General features: G+C 41.6%; 1 protein-coding gene across 12 annotated transcripts in view; it reads left to right on the top strand.

Moving 5' to 3' along the window:
- Positions 1-25,261, top strand: part of rapgef2b (Rap guanine nucleotide exchange factor 2b) — a 117,087-nt gene that overhangs the window by 61,611 nt on the left and 30,215 nt on the right. For 5 of the 12 annotated variants that reach the window (XM_051954360.1, XM_051954361.1, XM_022211035.2 and 2 more), the window contains 2 exons: positions 7,181-7,198; positions 25,095-25,226. The exons of 1 other annotated variant lie outside the window; for it this stretch is intronic. In XM_051954360.1, coding sequence (XP_051810320.1) covers positions 7,181-7,198; positions 25,095-25,226 — 150 coding nt within the window. Of the gene's footprint in view, positions 1-7,180; positions 7,199-15,100; positions 15,807-25,094; positions 25,227-25,261 lie in introns of those variants that run through there. 6 more of the 12 variants (XM_051954363.1, XM_051954362.1, XM_022211103.2 and 3 more) reach the window with 5 other exon arrangements.

The following is a 25,261-nucleotide window of genomic DNA, read 5'->3' as shown; positions in this document are numbered from 1 at the left end:
TTACCAGTGCTAAATGATTTATATCCGATACATTTCTTAGGCAATACTGCATGTCAGAGCGCAGGCAAACTGCAGATTTCAGAGTAGAAATGATGATGCAAACAAAAATGTTGTTTGCTACTCTGACTTTCTAAAGTCTGATCCAATTACAGCAGCGTGTAAAGTGTTGACCGTACCCATGTGAGGGGATTCGACTCCATAGCAGAGTTAGCTGCCCGTTGTGCTGCACCAGACCTTCTCCCCTCTCTGCTTTCTTTCCCTGGGAATAGGAAGCAAAGCATTTTCACACTAATGATGCAAATACCCAGCATGCAGTTTGCTACACACAGTTTTGCACAATTTCACTGCATTCCCTTCATTCCTGACGCTCCCTTGGGTGTTCTGTCAGTGTACCCGGCTTCTCTTGGAACACTGTGAAACAATCGCGCTTAAAATGGGAAAATGCAGCAAGCGTCATCTTCCTCCCGCCTCCGTCCAGCCCCACCCTGTTTCCCAAAATAGACATGCTGTGTTTTTGATTCAAAAGACTGCACTGAACTTTCTCATGGCCCGACATCTCCTGTCACACACTCAACTCTCCTCGCTCTGGTACCGCTCCTGTGGGAAGGATGGAGCGGGCGCCATGGCAACCAGCAGTCCCAAATGGGCTCTGCTCGAGTGCACTTAGAAGTACAGTACAGTAGGGAAGGGAGCTAACTTAGCAAGAGTGCAGTACACTGCTGCTGCTGCTGCTGCTGCTGCTGACAGAGGGGTGGAGGGGAGCAGAGTGACAGAGAAGCTGAATCTGGGCGGATGCTAAGCTGACATAGCAAGCTAATCTCCAGCATTTAGAATGCCAGACACCGCTCAGATTTTCTCCTCTCCTTCCCCGAGGCATATTTAGGAGGTAAGAAACGCACCGAGGAGAAACTTGGGACTGAAGAAAGGAAATCTCTCCAGTGGGCAAGGTTTTTATTCTTCTTAGTCACTGCTATGAAGGCAAATGTGAGGACAGGTACGGAGGCATGCCAGGGTTTGCTCATCTGGGGGCTTCAGAGCTGTTCTAATGTGAGGAATACTGCAGACAGAACAGATCTATTCGGGACTGAGATGATGCTTGATGAATCTATTCACTTACTTTTTGATAGTTTTATTACTAAGTTGTAAAATGACAGTGAAACATGCATGTTAACTTCCCAGAGCTTCAGATGATGTCTTTAGTGAGGTCTTTTATCAGAAAAAGGCATCAAATCCTTACATGTGAGAAGCTGGAAATGATCATTTAGCAGGATATTTGACTTGTCAAAATATTTTATGTCAATTAGTAAAAGCTGTAATGATTAACAGACCACCCAATAGACAAAATGTGATTACTGATTAATAATTCAAGACAGTTTTTATGCAAAAGTGCCAAATAGTGTTTAGTCACAGATAGATACTTAAATAGATACTAGTGCAGTTCTCTAAAATAGATTATTATTTTTGGGTTTTGGGCTGGTTGACAAACAATTAATTTATTTATGTTTTTTCAGTATTTTTGAAGTTTTAGGAAACCAGGAATAATGCAATAATTAAAATTTAGTTAAATTAGTTTTATCTGGACCACATCTACAACTCAAAATCTTTTATCTCTTAGCATGCAGTATTTTATGTGTTATCTGTTCTGCAATGTTATCATAACTTAGTTTTCCGATAATTAACAATTATCTGTCAAATGTGATTTCTGCTCTGATCATGTAATTGTTGCTGTAAGGAAAAAGTTATTGGGAGCACAAATTCCAGCCATCTGACGATGGGCTCATCTCATACTCATTTATTTTGTTCATAGTCAAAGTCTTCCTTTAAAATTTAATGGTTAAGCTATATTTTGGTTACTCAACAAGCATGACGGGATGTCCCGTACCAATGCCAGCCCCCATCCTTGGTGCAGCATTAAATCCTGAAATAGCTAATGCTTTGCTTTGCCAGCAGCAGCAGTGGCCTTCATTGTTTGTGAGAGATTGTTCTGTAACTCCGAGGTCATGGAGTGTCTGCAAACAGCTGTGTGAGCTTCTCTTGTCTCTGAGCAGCACGCTGAACATGTCCAGTCATTGTAAGTTACTCTGGAGAGGGCCAGCCTAATAGCTGAAGTATAAAAAGTAATGCTAACCCAGTATTGAAACTCTCAGTGGGAGAGCTGAGACACGCAGCCCACAATCTGAAGCAGATGTATAAGTGAAGATTATTTGGCTCTTAGGGATTCAAACACAATGCAAGCTAATTGTTGGGACAATTAAATACAGTCTGACCTGAGAACACTGTTCAAGTGAATGGCTTCATTTGTATCTGTTTGGACTGTTGCTATCACTTGGTGGATTTGACGTACATGTGCTGCTCCATTAGATGCAAAGTTTGGAGTCATTTGGTGATTTAGTCTTAATGCAAGTAAACTGATTTTTATGAAATTTATGATGGCTTGCTTCTGAATTAGAAAGAAATATTGAAATAAACATTGTGCGTTAATAAAAAGGGATTCAGGAATTGTCTGCTTGTTTTCGGACAGAATTGCCAGTCATTTAACATACTGTTAGATCATTGATTAAGTGTGTGGCTCTTTCAGAGCATCTTTGTGATGGACGTGAGTCATCAGAGGATGTGAGGGTTTTAAAAAAAAAAAAAATTTAACGAAGCTTTGAAGTAAACAAATAATCCACATGCCTCGCCATTTCTCTTTCAGTGATTATGTTATCATGTATTAGAAAAGGATGTTTTGTTGCCTCAACCAATTTAAAGTGATTTGAGCGGTTGACGTGGTTTACAGGTGACGCAGAAGCTGGTAAGGGCTTGTTGATGAAGGAAATATGTGGATTTAGGCTTTGTCATGTCAATCTCATCCACTGTCGTTGCCATTTTCATTCATTTTCCACTCTAAATCCCACCTGTAAAGATGTGATTGAGACGGTTATCAGCGAAGTTTGATGGTATAGACTAGAATGATTCGAATTCTGATGAATTGCAAGTGTTCCCACTGTGAAAATTATCATGCTATTTACAGAATAATTGCTTTGATTGTTGTGCTTTTGCTGATGTTAGGTCAAAATTGGAGTTGTTTAGATTAAAGTTGGCGTAGGTAGAAGTTTTTTGGCATTAATGGCCAAAAATAGCCTTTCAGTAAAATGTAATTTAAGTTGTCTGAGAGAAAAGAAGACTCTGTACCTCTTCTTGACTCCTTTCGTCGGCTTTAGAAAATCCACCCAGTGACAGAAAGATTTTAGCCAAGCACGTGTCTTTTCATCCAGAGCAGGTAAGATGGTATAAAAGTCTACGGGGAAAGTAGGTTATGGTGGCATAACTGGTTAGACTATCACTGGAAGAGCAGAGTTTGAATCCTGTGTGAAGTCACAAATAAATGTTTACCTCAAGCTTGACTATCTTTGTGTGATTGAAGCTCATATTCATCTGGTGGGGTGTGTGTGTGGGGGGGCTTAGAACAGTAGTTCAGTGCCATCATATATCTATGTTTTCTAATTCTGCTGAGATATCTGCCACCCCAGCTTTAAGTGTGAGATTTCGGAGCTGACTTACTAATTTATAATTACATTTAGAAGTTGAACAAGGGGAAAACTGTTCATTTTAGAAAATACAAAATGACATGAATGTGACTTAAATAGTGAATATGTTTGAACAGCATTTAAAGTTGGGCCGATGCACACAGTGAATCAATAGTCGTTGTTTATGTATTGGCCAGTTAGCAGCACATTACAATTATGCATGCTTCCTGCGTTCACGTGCACTGTGTTGCTGCTTCCTCCAGGAGAAGAAATGAACTGACCTTTGTGATATTTTGAAGGTGAAAGATGGCAGTTTCTGTTTCACTTCTAACACGCTGCTCTGATTTATTGTCAGAGTCACTGACCACACCTCGTTTCTTCTCCTTGTTGGGTAACATTGAAAGCTTTTGATTAAAGGCGTGATGTAAGTCTTTCCTCTCTTTGACTTCCATTTCACTATGGCTAGGTATTTTTCCTCATACGTCTAAAGGAGGTCACGCTCTTGTTCCTAAAACGATATGGAAAATATCACACTGTATGTAGTCAGTGCTCTAAACTTCCTGGAAAGGAACATTTCAAAGTTTAAATTTATAGTTTGGCCGCGTTCGAATCAAAGCCTGAAAGATAGATATATAAAAATGCATTTCTGTTTCTGTGGATAGATCAGGGCAGTGAAAGAGAGCAGTGTTTAGGATTCAACACACGCCTCCTGTGTGCTCGGAGCAGTGAGTTGACACTTGTGTGCCTTGTTTAGAATGGACACACACACACACACACACACACACACACACACACACACACACACACACACACACACACACACTTGATCTTTCTATATTCTGCCTCGCAAAGGTTCATAATCTCCATTTCTCAGTCGCTCTCCATTTTGCACTTTATCTCACGCATGCTATCTCTTCCTCCAGTATCAGCAGCCACATGCACCCACAGATTTTCCCTCTGATCTCTCACTCAGCCTCTCACTTACGGCCTTTGTGCAGATTCTGTCTGTCACTCACTCTGAAATGAAACGTCGACATGGCTGCCGTCGAGGCCTGGTGTTTACTGAACGCCTCGCTGCTGATTTTATCCATTGCAAATCTGAGCAATTTCCTGCCCTTTACCCGCTGTCCATCCTTTCCTATGAAGTCCTCCTCGGCCCACTTTAGACACCCGAAACTCTCATGAGCAGATGAGTAATATTCGTCCTCTGGGTTTTGTCAGTGGCCAGCAGGACATCCAAAGCCCCAAACAGATGTTCTATAATTATACAAGCAGCGGGAGGCAGCCAATCAATACTCCTTTTACTCTTTCCCTCCACCCAGGCGGCCTGGCGGCTAGTGAGGCCGCCCAGTAATCAGAAGGTCACAGGTTTAATCCCAAACAGCCAATGTGTCCATCAGCAGTCGTGTGCTCTGTTGGAGTGTCCTTGGCAGTGACATTGCTCACTCATCTACCAACGACGTGTTAATATCTTTAAGGTACACATGGACAGGGAGTTATTCCAGATAAGGATGCTGTCAGCCTCTTCGAGAAGTATTTATATTTGAGAGGTCTTGAAGTTAAATTGGTATACATATATGAGAGGTTTCCACTGGCCTCTGGAAATCATTATACAACTTGCATCAGAGTTTCAGCTTTGATGTACAGTTTCACTTGACATGAACTTCCGCTTACCTTTACCTCATATAGCTGGCAGAAGTGCTGATTTGTGGATGTTTTTTGTTTTTTTTTTAAAAAAAGGGAAATGCTCTTATTTACTTTTGAAGATTGGCACCGCTCTTGGCTCTGTACAGCCGCTGATTAGCTTAGCTTAGCATAATGAACTTGCCCCGTCCAAAGGTAACAAATCTGCCCACCAGCACCTCTAACATGCACTGCTAATAACATTCTAGCTTCTTTGTTAAATCCTTTTAATAACCCAAGTGTAAAAACAACAATCTGTGGATTGGCGGCACCAGTCTACCTGCAGTCGTTGCTAATAAGCTAATCTAGTCCAAGAAATCTGCTGTAGGTTCACGTTAAGTAAACAGAAACAAGCATTGTATCAGTCTCCTCTGGCTCTGTCAAAAAGAAAAAAAGTCTATTATATCACCAAAAACATTCTTTCAACAATATGTTTTTATCGAGGTAGAGCTGCTTAGCTACACCAAGCCGATTGTGTACGTTTTTGCTCCCGTCACATTTTTACTCACTCTGAACTTAAAAATGCTACATGCTATAGATATTTACATTTTTATTTGTTTCCACACCTGTTTCCTCTCTTGTCTGTGTAAACACAGTCTGTAAATCAGCCCAGTCCATCCGAATAGTCCCTGAATTTTTCACACGACTGTCTGTTGTGGTTGAGTCACTCCTGGCTTTTCAGTTGTGCTGAGGAACATGGAATTGTTAGTTTTTTTGCAGAATCTGGTTACGGTAAATGATGCAGTGATTTAAAAGCTCAGATTTTGTCAGTATCCTGATAGGAAGGCATGAGACATGCGTAGTTCGAGGACCACCAGAATTTGAAAATTGTTCAATTCTGTATGTTTTTACCATTTCTTTCTTCGATTAATGCAGTAATTTTGGCATTTACCAACAAAAAAAAAAAAATAAGGTGACTTTCAAACCTGCTGCTGTTGTTCAGAGGGTTAAGCTGCTATATGTAGCACTGCACATGTACCATATGGTAGCTTATATTCATGTGTTAACATTTAGATAGATTCTGATTAGTTTGAAATGGGCTTTCTTCTGGCTGATTGGTTCAAAGAGACAAACGGATTCAACCTCAAAAAGTCAACACAGTCTGTTCGTGCATATATACACCACCACTTCAGCCTGGAGTTTCTCAGAAATAATGATCCAAATGCAGCATTGGTCCAGAATATTGGAATGAAATGTTACAGAAATGAACAGACTTTGAGGTGTGGCATTTAATTTGAAAACAGCTAGCAGTGCTCTAAGGTTTCTCCATCATGGTATCTTGTGTTTGACGTAATAATATCAAAGGTTCCAAAGTTAATTTATAAAATATATAGCGATTTTTAAAAACATACACCACCTTGTAATTATTGTCAGCGTAGAGGTCAAAATTGTCCTGCAGTGGGAATAAGGAGGTTGAGAAGTTGAAGGGAGCTGCTCAGTAATCTGCAGGCGTGCTGAATGGAGGGATGTGTGCACAAGGCAGCATAATAATGCCTGCGTATGTGTGTTCCCTACCTGTCTTTGGATAAGAACACAGAGAAAGTTGAAATTTCACCTTGAAAATGAGTTAATCTTCAAAGTCGCGAAACAATGAAACAGATTTTCCTAGTAGGTCGATTCAGTCTTTGTTTTCAGTATAAGTAACTTTGAAAAGAGTGGAATTGTCTGTTTTAACATTGGAGCTCTGTAGTTTTCATGGAAAATAATCATATAGGAAAACCAAGAGAAACTATTCCTTGTCATTGGGTGAAAAGTAAGCATTAGACAAAGCTGGAAAGACTTTTCAGAGGAGACACTGACATGCAGCTAAATTCATTCTCTGTCTAACCGGGACATTTTTTCTCAGTGTGGTGCAGAATGTTTCATTTTAACATGTCACCGAAGCCTTCACCTACAGTTTCTCACATCCTCGACTGGCAAGTGGCACGCTTGATAACTTTCATCTCCTCTGCTTCTTTTCATGGCTCTCTCCTTAATCTGGCTTCCAGGAATGCAATAAACCTCAGGTACCGTATCTATTAACAGTGTTGTCTGTTGTGTTTCCAGTGTGCGTCTTCTGCTTTCCGTCTGTGTTTGTGCTTCTGCTGTTAGTTTTATCTGTGTCTGTTCCCCATTCCTCGTATCTGTAGCTACTGGTAGACTTCCTTAATAAATACCCTCCATTTGCTGGCATGGAGGCTGATAAAGACGTAGAGGGAACCCTGCACCGCACTCCAATTCTATTACCACAACATCAACAGCAACATGAATTTGATTCTTCTAAACAGTCGTGATAAAAAGATAAAAAATGAAATAAAATGCCCCGTCCTCTGCTTCCGTCCACATTATCCTGTTTTTGATCTGAAAAAGGAGCATGCCCGGTTGAGAACAGACCTCATCACGTCACCAGTGATGACAGGGAGATGATAAACATCGCTCCAGTGTAGCTGATGGGCCTGCAAACTGAGATAATGGTGACAATTTAGCTGATTGAGGTGCATGGGACTGTATCCCAAACAGTGTGCCTCTCTGCTGAGGCGCTTGATAATGTTATTGACTGTCTTTAGGCTCTTTGGATTATTATTATCCCTGCTGTGTGGGTGTGGTTGGTGGGTTTTGCCTCAGTGTGGATGACTGATGATGATTTACTGATTGCATAAAACAGCCATTTAAATGCCTATCTAACATTGGCCCTGCATGAACTGCACTTGTAAAGCAAATAAACATACTACTACCGCTATGTCTGGGACATATATAAGTATTCCATCTCCATATTTCATCATAGAGTCCTGCCATGTCCAAGCAGAAACGGATTATGAGGAAGAGGTTGAAAAGATCAGAGCTCAAAGTGTTGAGCAGTCAGACCTGCTGATATATGCAGAGAGAACAAACCTTCCACTCTCGGCCGCAGAAAAGCCGAGCTCCTATTTTTAGAGCTGTCCTTTGTGACAACCTGCTCTGCTTCAGCTGTGCAGAGATACAAAAGCCTTGGTTTTGAATAGACATTGTGTAGGAACTGCAGTGGTGAAAGCAGAAACGGTTCATTGTACACTTCTTTTTTTTCCCCCTTCGCTTTCTTGCCTCCTGCATTCCTTCATCTTTGGAGTTTGGAATTATTCAAAGGGATTTTTAGAGCTGATGTTTATTTTCTTTTGTTCCAGAAAATGTAAAAGACAATCACAATATATATTTTTGTTGTGCTCAAATGGCAACTTGCACAATTGATCAGTCATTAGAAGTGCTGCAAATTTATTCTCTGTTGATATCTAACTGAATAATCAACAAGCTGCTTGGGCTCCAGAGCTTCTGCGATGTTCTTAAATCGATGAAAGCACTGACGGGCAGAGAATAGAAGTCTTCAATTTGTGTATGTAATGCAGTAAATGTGCATTGTGATTTTCAGCTGCAGTTAACGTTTCCTTTGTTTCGTTGAATTGAACGCCCCCACCTCGTTTTCCCAGCTTGGACAACTAAAGCAAAATCGGTGTCTGTAGTTATTAATAGCCAAATATCAAACGTTATGCTTTGATGGAAATAGAACAGATATTTCTGGGGAGAGTTCATACTCGACAATCCAGCAGAAATGGTTCCATGTGCAAAAAATAAATAAATAAATGAATGAACCTGTCATTTACCCGCTGTGGCTCATTGCTCGACCAATGTTAAAGAACACGCCTTCTGACATTTGATGTGCTTTTCATGTCAGTTTTGACATTCAAAGACCTTTTTGAAAGTTGGGTATTTTCAAAAAAGCTTGACGGGTGACATTTATTTTGATGGTAATGAGGCCGTATGGCGAGGATAACTCGGTACTCTGTTTTTTTGTTGTTCGTATCGCCTACATTTGATCGGAACCTCTCCGAACAATTGGCGGCTGAATTGTTTGATTGGTTCAGTGCTGAGCTGGTGCAATGCGATGCTAAATGAGGTATTTAAAAGGTTATTAACAATACCTCGTCTGCTTCACTGAGTGACTAAGGATTAAAATGCATTTTGTGTGAGCCTCTAAATAAGATTTGTAGAGCTGCCTTTTTAAATGTGGAGTCCACCGTCCCGTATATGCATGCTAATGTTGGAAAACAATTATAATAAAAGACTGTGTAGTACTGATGTGTTGGGTTTTGTCCGCTTTGGAAACAAAAGTCTGGCATACAGGCATGAAGAGAGACTTTTTATTAAACCGTCAAATAAAACCGCTACATTGAAATGTCAGTAGCAACGACTCCACCGTGATACAGTCTGTGATCTTGAATAAAATTAAAGAATAGAAGTTGCTCAAGGTAATATCTTCTTGCATAAAGTTATACAATGTAATGAACTGTTAAGCTGTAAAAGATGATATCAATTAACACATTAAATTCCACATGGGCAATAATTGTTCACCCAGGGATCCATTTGTATCTGACTCAAAGCACCCTTCAGCAAATTAAACTATAAAACCGGTTTTAAATCCTGACATAATGACCATGCGTCTCATCAAGGAAGTATTCACTCTCCGTTCTACTCTCTTCTCTCTTACTCCTCAACAGATTGTGATTGTTAGTGAAGTTGTTTCATAATGATGATTCTGTGAGACTGCTGCTGCCTGAGGAATGTGCTGTGGGTTTATTATATCCTGTTGGATTGTTGTTGCTGGCAAATTGTCACTGCAAATCCTGCTATTACATCACGCTGTCTTCATTTGACCGGTTATCTGCATGAAAATTTACTGCTTGCTCTGATAGATCTCCTTCCTTTGACACCGTAGCAGCAATTAAAAAAGGACTTGTTAATGTGTGCTTTAGTGACATATGCAGTGCCACCTAGAGTAGCTAAATGGGTATGTTTCCAAGGTGATTAAAGCAAAATACCGTAACTTAACAACTTGTCTTGACAACGTGCTTGACTTGCTGACTTTTTCATCTGGGTTCATAGATAAATATAGCTCTGTGTCATCTGCATAGCATGGGGAGCATGTACTTGGTGAAAAGTGTCAGCCAACCCTGTCGAATGATCGTTGCTGACAAGAACAAACTGTCTTACAAATGCAATTTAGAACAGCCCTGTGTATTTAAATTCCTCTGGCTTGTTCCAGTGCCTGTAATAAAATGTGGTGATCAGACGTATCAAATGCAGCAGTCAGATCTAGTCTGACAAGTATGAAGCCTCGTCCATTGTCTAGACCGGTCTGTGTGAAATGCTGTGACATGACATATGTTGAGAATTGGCGCTATATAAATAAAACTGCATTGGACTGAAATTAAGTCTGCCAAGGCCTGCAGCACTTTTAGGAGATACAGCCAGAGCTGCTTTTAGCCATGCTGGAGGCACGACACTATTAAAGGCAGTGTGGCTCGGTGTGTTGGTCCAACTCTTCAGGACTGACTAAAATATATCAGCTGCTATAGGGTGGATTGGTGTGACAATTTGGACAGATGTCCATGATCCCAATGAGGATCAATCCTAAAGAATGAACTGAAATACCTCCAACCTGTAAATGCCATGTTCTGCTGGGAACAGGATCTGAAAATGTCAATCAGTTATCTATTTTTTGTTCTTATTATTCTGCGGCTTTGTTTTACTTGGTGCATTTTGACCTGCTATGGTTAAAGATTTCCTTTGCCCTGCATTGAGCGAGAAACAAAGAGGAACCACGCGCCCTGTGACTGACTGTTGCATTAAGATCACCTCATTCTTCCTCCTCCGCTGTTCATTGCAAAGTTAAAGACTTCCAGTTCATAACCTTCCACGGTTAGTCTATAACTTGATCCGGAAGCCTCTAGTTACTGATCAATGTTTCACTCACTTTGCCGCTCATTCTCTGAACGCATCTCGTTAAATTCACTTTTTTTCCCTCCTCTTTTGATTTATGCACCTTGTAGCAGGTGCAGGGGCACGACAGATGTTTTGCCCCTGTGAACCTACAAGTGTAATCTTTTAGACGTGCCTGGCTGCCTGCGTTTCTGCCAAATTATTTTCAGAGCGGCGTGCAGGTGACAACAGCTTGAAAAATGAAATAATCCCCTGGGCTATGGCAGCCATGAAAATGGAGTCTCTTTATTAGATCATCTCTCTCATTCTAACAATGCTATTTAGAGCTATCGTAATGGGACCAACAGCAAGGATTAATGCGCTGTGTTCTCTATGCATCTTCTGGTGGCTTACAAACAAAGTCACTGAGCAAGTTTAGACACAGATCAATAAATCAATAAAGTATGTTGAGTCTGATACGGTCCTATCCATTGTGTGTCCTGATGAGTAGAGAAAATCTTGAAAAACTGCCGGCACAAACACACTTGCAAGACATAAGAGCACTGAGTTTCACTGTCTGATTATATATGATCTTCTTTTGTTGTTGTTGTTGTCAGATTCTGGTTATTGGATCCTATGGGCCTTCGTGTTTTTCTTTTCTTTTTTTTCTCTGACGTGCACAGCAGAACTGTCAGTGTTAATTCAAATGCACAAGCCGAACAATGGAGTGGTCCCATTGTGAAGCATTGTCTGTTTATCCAAAGGAGGGTGTTTTTTTCTACTGTGTCATAGAATTTCATTGTTGTCCAAATGCCAGTGTTTTATGTTGTTCCACAGCTGAAAATAGTTCCTAAAAATACACAGTTTACTCACAGCTTCAATGCCATTTGATAGTGCAGTGTTTAAGGAACATTGCTTTTAATGACAAATTTGTTTCATTTTTTTTAAAGATTTGCATTTTCAAGAGGAAATAATGGACCTGAGTGCAAAAAAAAAGAAGCAAAACTAGTCAGCTTGTATTCAGAGACGGACTCCTGCATTGGTTGTTTTGAGAAAAAAAATAGCATAACACAGGTCGTATTCATTTATTATGACAATTATCCAAATGACAACATTTTAGAGTTAATTTTAGTTCATTTGATCATTTTGTTAGCTTATTTGACATTGACAGCTCATAACATTCCTGTCAAAGCCTGTCTCTTTTAACGGTGTAATATTTTAGTCTTAAGTTCCTACAGTCTGTGTTTGTTTTTCCATAGTGATGTTGTTTATTATCGTTTAACTTCAGCTCATATCTGCCCTCAGGCTGCTTTGGATAAGACCCACATATAACGTGCAAAATTGCTCTTGAGAAAATTAAATCCTGGCTGTGGAACTGCATTTGACACATAATTGGTTTGGTTTTTTTAGGTGCTAATGTGCATGCATGTTACAATGCAGTCAGCTGCTGTTCTTTTGAAATCATGAAATGCGATGACCTTACGTTGTTGAAGAAAGAACATGAGAAGGGTTGCATTATAGAAGGTGAATGGCATTTGAAGATGTTTCCATATAATGATTGCTTTCTGTGTTATCACCATCAAAACAGTCGCCTGTGTGTGTGTGTGTCATGTGTTTGTAGGCGGGTGTGTCATCCAGCAGCGTAATGAGGTTTTTATTGCTCTAATGCTACGCACCAGCAAGCAAAACACCATTACAGGGCCTTCCCTATAAATGCGTGGAGCGGCTGCAGCCACGCTGGGTCCACAGACTGTTTACAAATGGCAGATGAGACCCCGACAACCCCCTCCTCACCACTCCTTCCTCACGCATTTAGCGATTGAACATGAGTGCATTAACATTATTCTCAAGTGGCGTTTTTCCCGTCGCCGTCACAATCCTGTAAGATCGATGCTCACCTGCTTCTTTGCCTTTACATTTAGCTTGTGATTAGTCAGGAAAAAAAAGATTAATTGGCTTGTTTGTCCCTAGAAAGCTTGAAACGAGGGGGGTTGGGCAAAGACGTGTGATACTCCCCCGACGCAGCCCAGTTACCGCGGTGATGTAATGATGCCCCGGTCCGCTTCCCCCCCTCAGCGATTGTTGGAGACGTTAATGATCAGGCTGCACGGCAAAGCACCTGAGCTCTTTTTTTGTGTTATTGTTTTGATACATTACATCATGGCTCGGGGCAGGAGAGGTGATGTCATACCGGGTCTCCAGCTCCCCTCCTCCTCACCGCCTCCCACTCACCTCCCCACTGCTTTGACTGGAGCAGCTCCAAAACCAGCTCGTAGTACGCTGCTTTCTAGGCATTGTCTGAGGCAGAGCAGTCAGACTCTTTATTCAGTCAGCCCTCAGCCATCTGCATACACAAAAACATAAATATGTCAAATGTTTGGTTGCTGTTTGTATTTTCAAATATGCATAAATCATTGTTAGAAAATAAAATTTATGTTGTGTTTTTTTCCCCACCGTTTCTCACCTAATCGGAAAGAGTAAAGCTGCAAAACTCTTATCACGATTCCTGCTTGTAAATAATGTACAACCACGGCTAAGGATTGTTTTTATTATTGATTTATCTGTTTAATTATTTGTTTAACCTCTTTTTTAAATTACTAAAGCTACAGGAAAATTGCCATTGCAACTTTCCATGCCTAAAATGACACTTTTCTATTGCTTTTTTTGGTCAAATAAACACAAAAACGATATATAATGATAAGATTTGACAATATGTACCCCACGAATATATGACATATTTACCTAATAGAGTATTGAAACAGGAAATGTGTTAATAAAAGTGTATTTGTTTACAGATGATAAATTGAAGCACTGAAATGGCGTTTTAGCTGTTCAATTCTTTTTTGCGAATGTTGTGGTGGCATTTTCCTAAAGGGAATTGACAGTTCAGTCTCTTTTTTTTAACCAGAACAGCAAACTGACAAGAAAATAACAGCGATGATGGAACAAAACAGAGAATGATTGGCAGCGTCAAAAAAAACACAGGAATATGCTCTGACTACAAAATGACAAGCAAGAAATAAACAATGCATGTGACATCTGCCGCTTTAGGTTTTCTTGGTGGCGTTTTTGTTTCATCTGCTAATAATTGCAGATAAATTGTAAGTTGTTGCAGCTGTAGTTGGTTTTATTTTGTCTGATTGTGTGATGTGGAGATGAACTGCAGCAGGTTTATTGTCTTGGTTGGCCTTTCAGCTTCTATTGTTTCCTGCGGTGTGAGTTTTTTTTTGTGCTCTTCATATCTCCGTCTGTCAGGTGACAATTACATGTGGCACCTTCTACGTATCCAATATCTCCGAGTCTCCAGCGGCACGTGTTATCGACACATTTTCTCAGTTTTCCTCTCACAAAGCACAGAAGAGTTGTGTTGTTTATTTGTCATTTGAGGCCCTGCTGGTGACGCTGCAGCTCATTGTAGTACAGCTGAGTGAAGGTGAAGTGGCAGAGTCTATTGCCACTTTTTCTGTCTCTTTTACGCACCCTCTCCCTCCCCCTCCTCCCACTATTTCGGCATGTCTTGCTGCCTCCGTCGCCACAGCAACTGAAGGCCCTGGAGGGTGTGTAGGGGGGCTGGTTGGGTGGGTGGGTGCGGGGGGTTCGTTGCCATGGCTATTCCAGCTGAGCAGCGGCAACAGTGTGACATCATTGCCAGCATCTGCAGCTGGACCACCGTCCCCCTCCGTCCAGCTCCCTCTTTCATTCTCTCCCTCTGTCCATCTCCCTCTTTTTACTCTCTCAAAAGGAAGTGCTGCTGTCTCCCTGCCCAGGAAATGGCTTTCCTTCCTCCGGTTACTATGCCAACCAACTCCAGCCTCAGTCTTGTGCTGAAGTGAGCGTGATAATGGCATTACTCGCACTGTGCTCCTCTCCTCCTCCCATCCCTCCATCATCACCGTCTATCTCGTCTGCCTCTTGATGTTTTCCCTCTCCCATCCTCCCACCTCTAACAGCTCCCTCCCTGTTCTTTAGCTTGCATCTCTCCACTTCTTCACTTTCATTTTGTCCCCCTTTTTTCCATCTTGGCTGGGGGTGTTGTGAACCCCTCCAGAGGAGCACAGCCACAGTGGGCTGCTCTTACAGCATCACTGTCAGGCAAGGGGAGGAGGTCCTTCCTTCCCCCCCTCCTCCCTCACCATCCTCCCCTCCTCCACCACTGACACACATCCCCACATCTCCCCCCCGCCCCTCTCTGCTCCCGTTACAAACAAACCGCTGGGTTTTAGCGTACAGTACCTCGGCGGAGGCTGCAGGCGTCTCAGTCTTCAAATAACCTAATGGTGCATAAAGGCGTTTGTGTGCGTGTGTTTTTTGTCGTGCGCGTTGCTTTACTTTCGAGCCGAGGGAGGGATGAGAAAAGAGAGCTGGAGAAGGGAAGGCGGAGGGAGCAAACGTGAGTGAAAGTGTTGTCAGCCATTTTTTGTCATCTTTTTTTTTTTTGCCTGTTTTCTGCGCGTGTCGCTGCTCTCCGACTGGAGATGTGATTGTCAAGTGCGCGGAGAGGAGGAGAAGAAGGAAGGAGAAGAAGCTGGCTGGATGAAAAGGATATTTCCCCCTCTTTTTTCCTCTGTGGCTTTTATTTTTTGAAGCACTTCTTTTGGGGAAGCAAGTGGAATAAAAAAACGCAGAAGGTGGCGTCGCTGTGGAGAGAGTGATCAGGGCCGAGGAGCAGCGGATACTCCCAGAACTGTCAAGCCGCCTCCTCCTTCCAGGGAGACGGTGCGGCCGAGGGGAGGGGAGAGGGCACGCGGCTCGGATGGAGATGATGATGATGATGGGGGTCTGTGCTCCAGTAGCTTAGAGCAGCTCCGGGATGTTAGATTTTAGCCCGGCGAACAATTTTTCATTATGAAACCATTAGCAGCAGCAGACAGCAATGGAGTCCCGAGCCAGCAAGATAAAACCCCGGTAAGTAGCCTATCGACGTGCAGCGTTTTCTCTCCATCTTTATTTATTTATTTCGTCTTCTCTCACCCTCATTTACGACCCCACCCCCCTCCTCATCCCGCTCCTGATATGATTACCGGCCGTATAATGGATGTGCATCAGATTTCTATCGAGCCGAGATGAATGAACGCAGGCCCAGACCAAGGACGCTCCAGAAGGGCCGGTTATTGCCTCCGATGTGTGTCAGTGTGTTGTACTAGAAGCGGCCGCCATGTGCTTGCTGTCACTGACACGCACGCTCGGCTGAATATCAAGCACCCTATCGATCTCGTAGGCCTTCTAATAAACCACCAGATCATCCAAAATAACCCGACACCTGCTCTTCTTTTGCGCGATTGTGACTTAAAGTTGCGCTCATGCGGGCCCTTGGAGGCATCATAGTAAATTTCCTCTGCTTGTACACACACACACACACACACACACACACACACACACACACACACACACACACACACACACACACACACACACACACACACACTGACACACAGCGGTGCAGATGCAGCCTGTATGTGTGTGTTTAATGACCGACGTCTGTGCCCTCATTATGTTTTACGACGCACCGAGATGACAATACTTGATTGTAGGTCCAAGACGCGTCCATGAAATAAACCACGCCAGATGTCATTTGCATTAGAGAAAAATTAAGAAATATAACATGCAGCCAGTAAATCAGGGTGTTTTTCCCCTCTCCTCTCTCTTTTTCTGGGAGGTGATGTCATGTGCGCAGAGATGAAGCTCCCCCTAAATTCACTTATCCCACCTTTTAGTGTCCAGGAGCAGATCGAGTTACACTCACTCGTCCAAGATGAGTTATTTTAAAAGCAGAAAATGGCTAAATCGACCCCTTCTGAGAATACACTCGTGTGTTTTTTTTACCCCTCCTTCGTCATGATCACCAGCTGAGTCTGACAGCGGCCTCTCGCTGGCGGCGCTGTCCGTGGTGCTGGAAGCAGCTCCGGCAGACACTTGGAGGCCTGAGCTGATCTGCACTTGAACGTTAAACGGATTGATCGGCTGTCAACGCCGCCGGCATCACTCACACACCGGGACCACACACACACAGGCGCGCGCGTGTTAAGGCAAGGCTGTACATCACGCTGATGGACGCTTCCTGGGTCGCAGAGCACAGATGCCAAACGAAAAATCACCTTAATATTCCTATAATAGTCATAGATGTGTCAGTGCTGGTGACATATCTCATCCTCTCTCCTCACAGTCTGCGCTGCCTCCCTGACTGAGGCCTGTAGGATGGGAAGGCAACCAGCGTTTCCTAAAATAATGGTCATTTTTTGATAAAAAATATGTGCACTACCTTTCAAAGGGTTGGAGTCTCTTCCTTATTATTGAAAGAAAAACTTTTTTTGGGGGGAGGGTGGGGTGAAGATAACATTAAATTAGTCAGAAATGCAGTCTAGACATTGTTAATGTGGTAAATGACTGTTCTAGCTGGAAACGGCTGATTTTTAATGGAATATCTACATCAGAGTACAGAGGAACATTTCCAGCAACCATCACGCCTGTGTTCTAATGCTACATTGTGTTAGCTAATGGTGTTGAAAGGCTGATTGATGATTAGAAAACCCTTGTGCAATTATGCTAGCATATGGATAAAAATGTGAGTTTTGATGGAAAACATGAAATTGCCTGGTTGACTCCAAAAATTTTGAGCTGCAGTGTATATACATCATCACCATATCTTCATGATGCTGACTGCCTCTGGTGAAATCATCCTCAGTTGAGCAGATGATGTGATTCTACACCTGTTGCATACTGGCCTAGGTCAAGGTTTAGTGTGATGTGGTTCAGTTTTTTTTGTGTTCCCTGGGGGGGAAAAAATTAAGAAGGTGTGGATTTTTAAAAATGTTGCAAATTTCTTTTTTCTTTTCTGAACATTTTTCTCATTTTTTGCTTCAGTGTTAGCTGCTATTTGTGCACAATTCTTAATGTCTTTTAAGATGTAAGACCAAAAGCCACAAGTGAGGCTAGATTTCTGCATGTTAAAGCTCCTCTTATCCACTTTGAATACTCTAATTTTTGAAATGTGCTATACAAATGCAAATACCTTGTCATGCCTGTAATTTTAGCAGGTTGCAGAGTCTAAAACATGCACATATAAAGTATGGCACTGGTTTATTTGTCAGTCTTGATATTACCTTTTATGAAGGGAATACATCCTCCAGATATGTTTATCCCCAAAGGACTTTAATTTTGAAAAACAAACAAAAACCCACTGTTCTGCTGACCAATTGTGCATAAATTTCGACTTTTCTTTAGCATAAAGACATTTGCATGATGAATTTATGCTCAAATGAAACAAGTTGGTGCATTCAAGTTCAAAGCATGGGTGTATGTATATATATATATATATGTGTGTGTGTGTGTGTGTGTATGTATATATATATATATATACACACACACACACACATACACACACCCATGCTTTTATGTCACATTTTAATCAGTCTGACATTTCTAAATCTTTATAATTTATAGAAACAAAGATATGCAGTGTCACTGCACTGATACTTCTGTCAAAATAGAGCTTTCATTGTTGATTTGACTGGTTTTCCAGAAATGCAAAGACTTCTAACTACTCCACACACTATAATAGTCCTTAGAACATTTATTATAGGGTTACTATAATGAGTTAAAGACAAAACAGCTATCGAATCGCACATAGTTCTAATTAAAGAATTGCTATTAGCAGCGGAGAAGACTTAGTAGTGCCAAAATATGAGTGGAAACCTGAAACACCTCAAGTTAGACAAAACATGCAGACAAGCCACGAAGTTAAAGATGCTGCCAATCATGAGCTCAGTGATCTAAGTATGACTTGTTTCTTTGATTTGCTGCCTTTCAGAAAATGGAGGTAGTGACATATTCTGCAGTCAGGATATATCATTTTCTTTTTTTCTTCTTTTTTTTGCACTAATTGGTACATTTTATTGCATTCTTTTCCACAAGCTTGCCTTAAATTCATATATGCGGCACCCCCAATTTTTATTTCTCTGTCTTGTCTCCAGGCCCCTTCATTTGACTTTTGTTTTCTTATGTTTTTAGCATACAAATGGAGGCTTGTGTAAATATTCATTTATCCCAGCAGGAGACCCACCATGGGCTGAGTCAATAACAACCACCAGATCTTATTACAGGAATGACATCACCCCAGTAGGCTCATCACCATTGGCTGCTATAAGGGCAATTCCCTGATTGCTTATCTTTCCTCTGAAGACCAGGGATTTCCATTGTTATGGTTGTGCTTTATCTTTATTGCATCAGGCTATGTGCTGCTGCACACACTCACAGTTGATTTATCAAGTTTTTATAGACTTTATGACTTTGTCTTCTGCTGATAGCTTGATTGTGAATGCTGTGTCCTTATCTATGGACATTTTATGGAATAGGTGTTCACATACTGAAGATCTGTGCCCAAACCTTTCCCTTGATACAGTCGGATGTTATAGTCAAGGACTCAACACTGATAGCTTCCTTTGCACTGCTAATATTTTTTCCTTTATTCACTTAAAATATATATTCCACCCATTTCCCTTAACCCTTTACGCTTCAGTGCGTCATAGGTGTACCGCCGGCGGTACACCTACTAATTTGCATAGGAATTTCAAGAATGTCCGACGGCTGCAAACCCGATTATACAAACACTATACGCCGATGGAAAGCTTAGATTCTCATGAATCCGCCGGTATAAACCACTTTCAGATGTGATTACCACAGCGGGTGAGAAAAACACATTTGTCCGACAAAAACAAATATTCATCCATCCGTTCTCTATACACGGCTTCAACGCACACAGCGCGACTCACATTTCCGGGTTCATTATTACACACAGATGAAAAGATTCCACAAAAAACGGCCATAATCCAACCTTGTACATCCAGACAACACAAGCCAGTAAACTATTTTGTCCAAAACATGTCCTGAAGTCGGTATAAAATCCATGAATCGGTCGTTTTCAAGGAAATGCACCTCGCGATGTGCGTCCAATATTCCCTGTATTTTTCGTAATTTTTTTTATTTAAAAATAGAATATTAGCGATTTTTTTTTGTACTGAAAATGGCTGGAATTGACTGCAGCTTAAAGGGTTAAAACTGGCAGTAACATTAAAACTGTGCATACAAATGAATCACAGTACCTCGCATTTGTAATTAGTCTGATTCTAGTGGTGGTGTAGAAGATTGTCTCGTTGCAGGTAATCGTCTCCCCCCATGTCTAACTCCTGCCTTGAGTGGTACTGACTGTTGGACCTGTATCTGGGGAAGGGAAAGCCCAGAGAGCATATCAACCCATTTAATCGGACACCCAGCCGAAAGGATTTTAATCTCTTGATCCGTGAGGCTCAGGAAAGCGAGAAGCTGCCACCATGATCAGGGAAAACTCTGGGATGTGCCTGCTGCCTCTCGGCCCTCCAACATGGACGCTTTTCCATTCGATAACAAGAAGTTAAACCCGCCCGTGAAATGTTTTAAAGGAGCAGCACAGCTTCAGGCACTTCACAACTGCTTGAAATCAGAAAGAACAATCATTTGGCTGTTGTCTTTTTTTGCTCAATAATTTAAACCTATTAAACCAACAGTTGGAAGTTGACTATTTTCAGTGGAAGCAGGGAGCTCTTTTCAAGACTCTTTGATGCTTTGCACGCCGCTGAGAACTGCATTCTCCACCGAGGGAACGTCTTCACCCACAGGAAGGGGCATCTAGTGTAGCTGCACAGATTCACCCCCAGCCACAGAAAGGCGGTAAAGAGATTGAGAGCCAGCCAGAGCTTCCACTCAGGGCTTCCACCCAGCAATCTAGGTCATTAGGTCTGCAGTGTAATTTAAGGAGTGCCACATCTGCTCACATGTAGGCAGAACTGAGTGTTGTGGCTCGAGCATTAGAGCGATGCTTAATCCTCCTGTGACAGCTGATTGTATGTATTTTCGGCCCGCTGTTCTGCAGAGCTCACTTCGTTTGTTTGCGAGAGAACACTAGATTTGGAACACAGGAGTACAGAGAGACCTATATAAGGTAGGGGAATAATCACAATCTCACGCTGTGGTTGGTGTTCAGTATATCACCGACAGATTCTTTAGCATTCTATCTGCTATCGACTCTGCAGATCGATGATTGGAGTTAACAGCATGTATTGCTGTGTTGTCATGCCACCGATTGGAAAAGCTTAATGAGTGCATGTCGTCGTTGTTGTGCTGGCATCCATCTTAGCCCCGGATCTTGCATGCCTTTGGGCCGAAGAGGTCAACGGACCACATGCTTATAGACAGAATGGACCCTCGTTTATTGACCGACAGACGGATGACCTAAATGAGGGGAGAGAAAGGATTAAGTGTTTATCATCCTCTCCCTTTATCCCTCCTTCCTGCCCTCCCTTTATCTCGCGCTCTTTCCAGGGGGAGGGGCTTGTGTATGTTGTGGGTTTTGTTTGGAGGAGGTTGAATCATTCTGGCTGGTTGTGGAAACCAGCGGGGATATTATTATTGACATGCAGACCACTCAAGAGTCCGGTTGGAAGGTCGTATCGACAAACTCCACATGACCCTTCTTGTACTCTCATTAATGACAATATTCAATTAGTTTAACCCTTGTGCACTCCCATTTATTGAGCCAAAATGTTTAAAATATTGCAGCAACTCAGCTGTTTATACTTGATTCCAAAGTATGCTAAGATTGGGACAAGATTGGTGATATTCTGTATTTCTGTCATTGTTAAACCCATGATAAATGAAAAACCCACAATTCGTCAGTCTCTCTCACCATGTTTTCTGGCTTCTCTGCCCTGTCTGTAGCCCAAAGCCTGTTCAGTTATTCAGTAAACTTTAATCTTATAATCTCATTATAAGATTTTATATTTAATATTTTTTTTCTATTATCGCTATTGTTACTTTCTTAACTGATAACTGAGAAAGTAAATCATTTCAAAATGTGCTCTTTTGGCTGCTGCTTGTATCTTTCCAACATCACAGAAGAGAAAATGTTAAAAAGCTCTCTTTAATTAAACACTTGTAGCATAAATTTTTCAAATGTATGTCAGTTCTAAATATTGGTCTCCTGGATTAATAATATTTGGTATCAGTGTCAGCCCTGAAAAACATTTTGTCAGCTTCATTTATAATAACGAAGGAACATCTCACAGCAGCAGTGTAACTCGCTGGTCTGTTTTTGATATCAAGCTTCCTCCAGTAGTTTATTGCCAGCTGTGTGTAATCCCTGGGTACAAACCAAATTTCCTTAGGGATAACGATAAAGTTGGTGTTGTGCCTCAAAGCTGCAGCACTCTGACGACAAATGTGTTATCATAAATATAATTAGTCACAGCGTCGGCTCCAAGATAGCTTCACTTTCCGATTTTTGCACCACAAAGAGCGATGTGCTGCACCGTAGAAGTCACCAGAAGGAAATGTGATGAGGCTTTATCACTGCAGCGACAAAAGAGATTCATCACACAGCATTGTCCAAGCAGTCATGATAACGTAGGAAGTCAGCTGGAGGCGCTCGGAGTGAAGTCAGCCAGACGAGGGGATGGGAAATAGCAGCCTGGGGGGAGTTAGTGACTGACTGGGCCCTCCGGTCGACCATTTTGGTTAGTGCAGCCAGCCAGATAATTAAACGTGATGGCAATCTTTGACACAGTGTAATCACATCACACCTCAGTGCCACAGGAGCTCCACTGTCTGCCTCTCAGTGTCTTGTCACTGACACAGAAAGGAGCTTTGCAGATTAATATATCTCATATTCTAATTTTTCCCCTCACAAAGAGCTCAGAAAGGTCTCCAAATAACTTACCACGCCTCCAAAATCACCCAGGACCATCGAGCTCCTCGATTTCCTTGTCACTCCGTCTCATGAATGCTAAAAAGTCTTTTTTTTACTCAGAAGTAGTCTCCGATATTCCACAGTGATAATTCTGGCAGCAAAACACTTTTCCCCTCATCTACAGCACTCTTTAATTAAGCCGTAATGCAGATGAGTGCCTCGGAAGCTGCGACGATGGACGTTTTCTTAGAGTGCGTACGAGAGTTGAGGATGGCTCGAACCCATTTACTTGCAAATGAACCTCCCAAGATGTATTTCTGTCCAATCTATTCCATTTGTCATCCAAGTGAGACTTCACAGTATTGAGACTGATTTCAGGCAGTGATTTTGAGGCAGTGAGGTTATTTACAGCAGCACATTTTAGGGGGGTGACGTTAACACAAAGACTACTACGCTTCAGAGACCATTTTCACTTTCATAGCTCAGATGTGAAGCGCTAAAAGCCTCGATAGTAGCTGCACAATCAGTGTGTCACCCTGACATCAGGATCTATTGAAGGAAAGTTGGTTTTATCTTTGAACTTCATCATCTCACCCTTCTTCACCAGCACTGGGTCAAATGTTTTCTACTGTCTAGAGGGAAACTCTTAAAATAACCCAAATAAATAAAAATCTAAATCCTGTTTACTATCAAGATTTAAAATTACAGCCTGTAGGAGACTTTAAAACCCAAGACGTTCGGTTTGCCTCTGATTTCCTGCCGTACCATAACTGAGCCAGACTAGTTAAATCAGCTCCATTTGACTTTTAGGTTTAAAAATGTAATCTTGATGATCTGCCACAGCCAGAAGTGGAGTTGAAAGTGGCCCAGAGCAAACGGTCTCCCTGCTGAGTATCAAATATATATTGGTAAATAAAACATTTAGCCATCAAATATTCACGTCCATAGACACCATGAACCAGTTTATGCTGTTTGATTATTCAGCCCTCCGGCGCTTTAATCAAATACGATGGCTTTAATTTGAACACTATGTATATTGTAGAAAAATCTATGAAATATCAGTCGGAATAAAGATGAGCCTTAAATTTACTTCACATTTATGGATGTAAATTATCCAAATTCTTATGCGTTTTAGATGTAAGGTTTGAGATAGATTATTGCATATTAGAGTACTGTGACAAAAGCTTGTAGAGTAATTATTTTGTCTGTAAAATGTAAGAAAATTGGAAAAACCATGCCCCAAAACTCGCAGAAATATAGAATCTTAATGGTGTTGAAGGAGGGGGAAAAATGGGACATTTATGAAGCTAATTCCAGCAATAAAAAAAGACTGTTTTTCCCAAAAAAGTGGTTCAAATCATCAATCGATTATCAAAATAGTTATTGATTTAGTGGCTGTGCATTATTTGCTCCTTAATACTACACATACAGAAGCAATTACAGCATGTTTAGTCCTTAAACTCCTCGGAGCTGCTCCTGTTCTAAGCGCAACATTTCTTTTTTTTTTATTCATCCACTCCTAAAACTTCAGCATGGGGTTTGTGAAGTATTTTACATTTCAGGGTCATCTCCACAGAGAAGTGGGTTGGCTCGTTTACAGTATCGCTAATTACAGCGCGCCTTTTCCTGTACTTTATATCATATGAATAACTCAGAGGGGTTTCCCCCCATTACCGCCTCGTGCTCATTTAGGTTACTCAAGTCGCGTACCTTAATTAGGGTGTTTCCTTGATGTATGCAGTGCTCTGTGTTTGTTTACTCAGTTGGTGAAAGGAATTCCTTTGCACTTATGTGGTGCCGAAATAAATACAACTCAACATTTTCACATAGCAGTATAACGACGATCGTGCCATTTACGTTTTAGAAGTACCAACAGATGTTAGATGTTAGATTTCCCATGGTTTTACCTACAGTAATAGCAGGTTTAGTGTTCTCTTCCCATATGGTTAAACTAAATGTTTTTGACATATTCTTTGAAAGTCAGACATTTTAATTAACATCTCCATTTTTCTGCCATTTCTCTCCTTTAATAATAAACTATGTGTAAAATTGAGCTCTTGCAGTGTGACTAATTAATATTTTTTGCTCTGTTAACATTGTGTAATCGCTGCTGTTGAATATAGACAAAGATAAATCCCTTTTCTTCAATAGAAGATAGTGTTTTAAGGCTACTTTCCAATTAAAATAGATTTTTCAGAGCGCGTTTGTAGTTACAAAAAAATACATTGTGTTTTAACAGTGTTCACTCAATATCAGACGATAAAGCGGGGGGGTAAAAAATGCAGTGATTCAAACAGAAAGAGAGTTTTATTTTTAGATCCTTAGTCTTTTAATTTCCAGACAGACTGGAGGACAACATGCGGCCAAGTGTGTAACGCCTGGCAGTCAGCATGAGTGTCAGTGTGAGTGACCAGTAGTGTCTGCTGGGCTGGCTGATACTGACCATCTGTGTGTATGTTGTGTGTGTGTATGTGCAGCTCCCCGCAGACTTCAGCAGACTTCACCTGGCCGACGGCTTACATCCACAGGTGACCCACGTCTCCTCCAGCCACTCAGGATGTAGTATCACCAGCGACTCTGGAAGCAGCAGCCTGTCAGACATTTACCAGGTAAGGCCTCCCCATCTTGGCGCTGGATCCCCAGC

The sequence above is a fragment of the Acanthochromis polyacanthus genome, chromosome 10, assembly GCF_021347895.1.
Source record: "Acanthochromis polyacanthus isolate Apoly-LR-REF ecotype Palm Island chromosome 10, KAUST_Apoly_ChrSc, whole genome shotgun sequence".
Lineage (NCBI taxonomy): Eukaryota > Metazoa > Chordata > Actinopteri > Pomacentridae > Acanthochromis > Acanthochromis polyacanthus.
The sequence above is the reverse complement of the archived record's forward strand: the minus strand, read 5'-3'. Positions and strand labels throughout refer to the sequence as shown.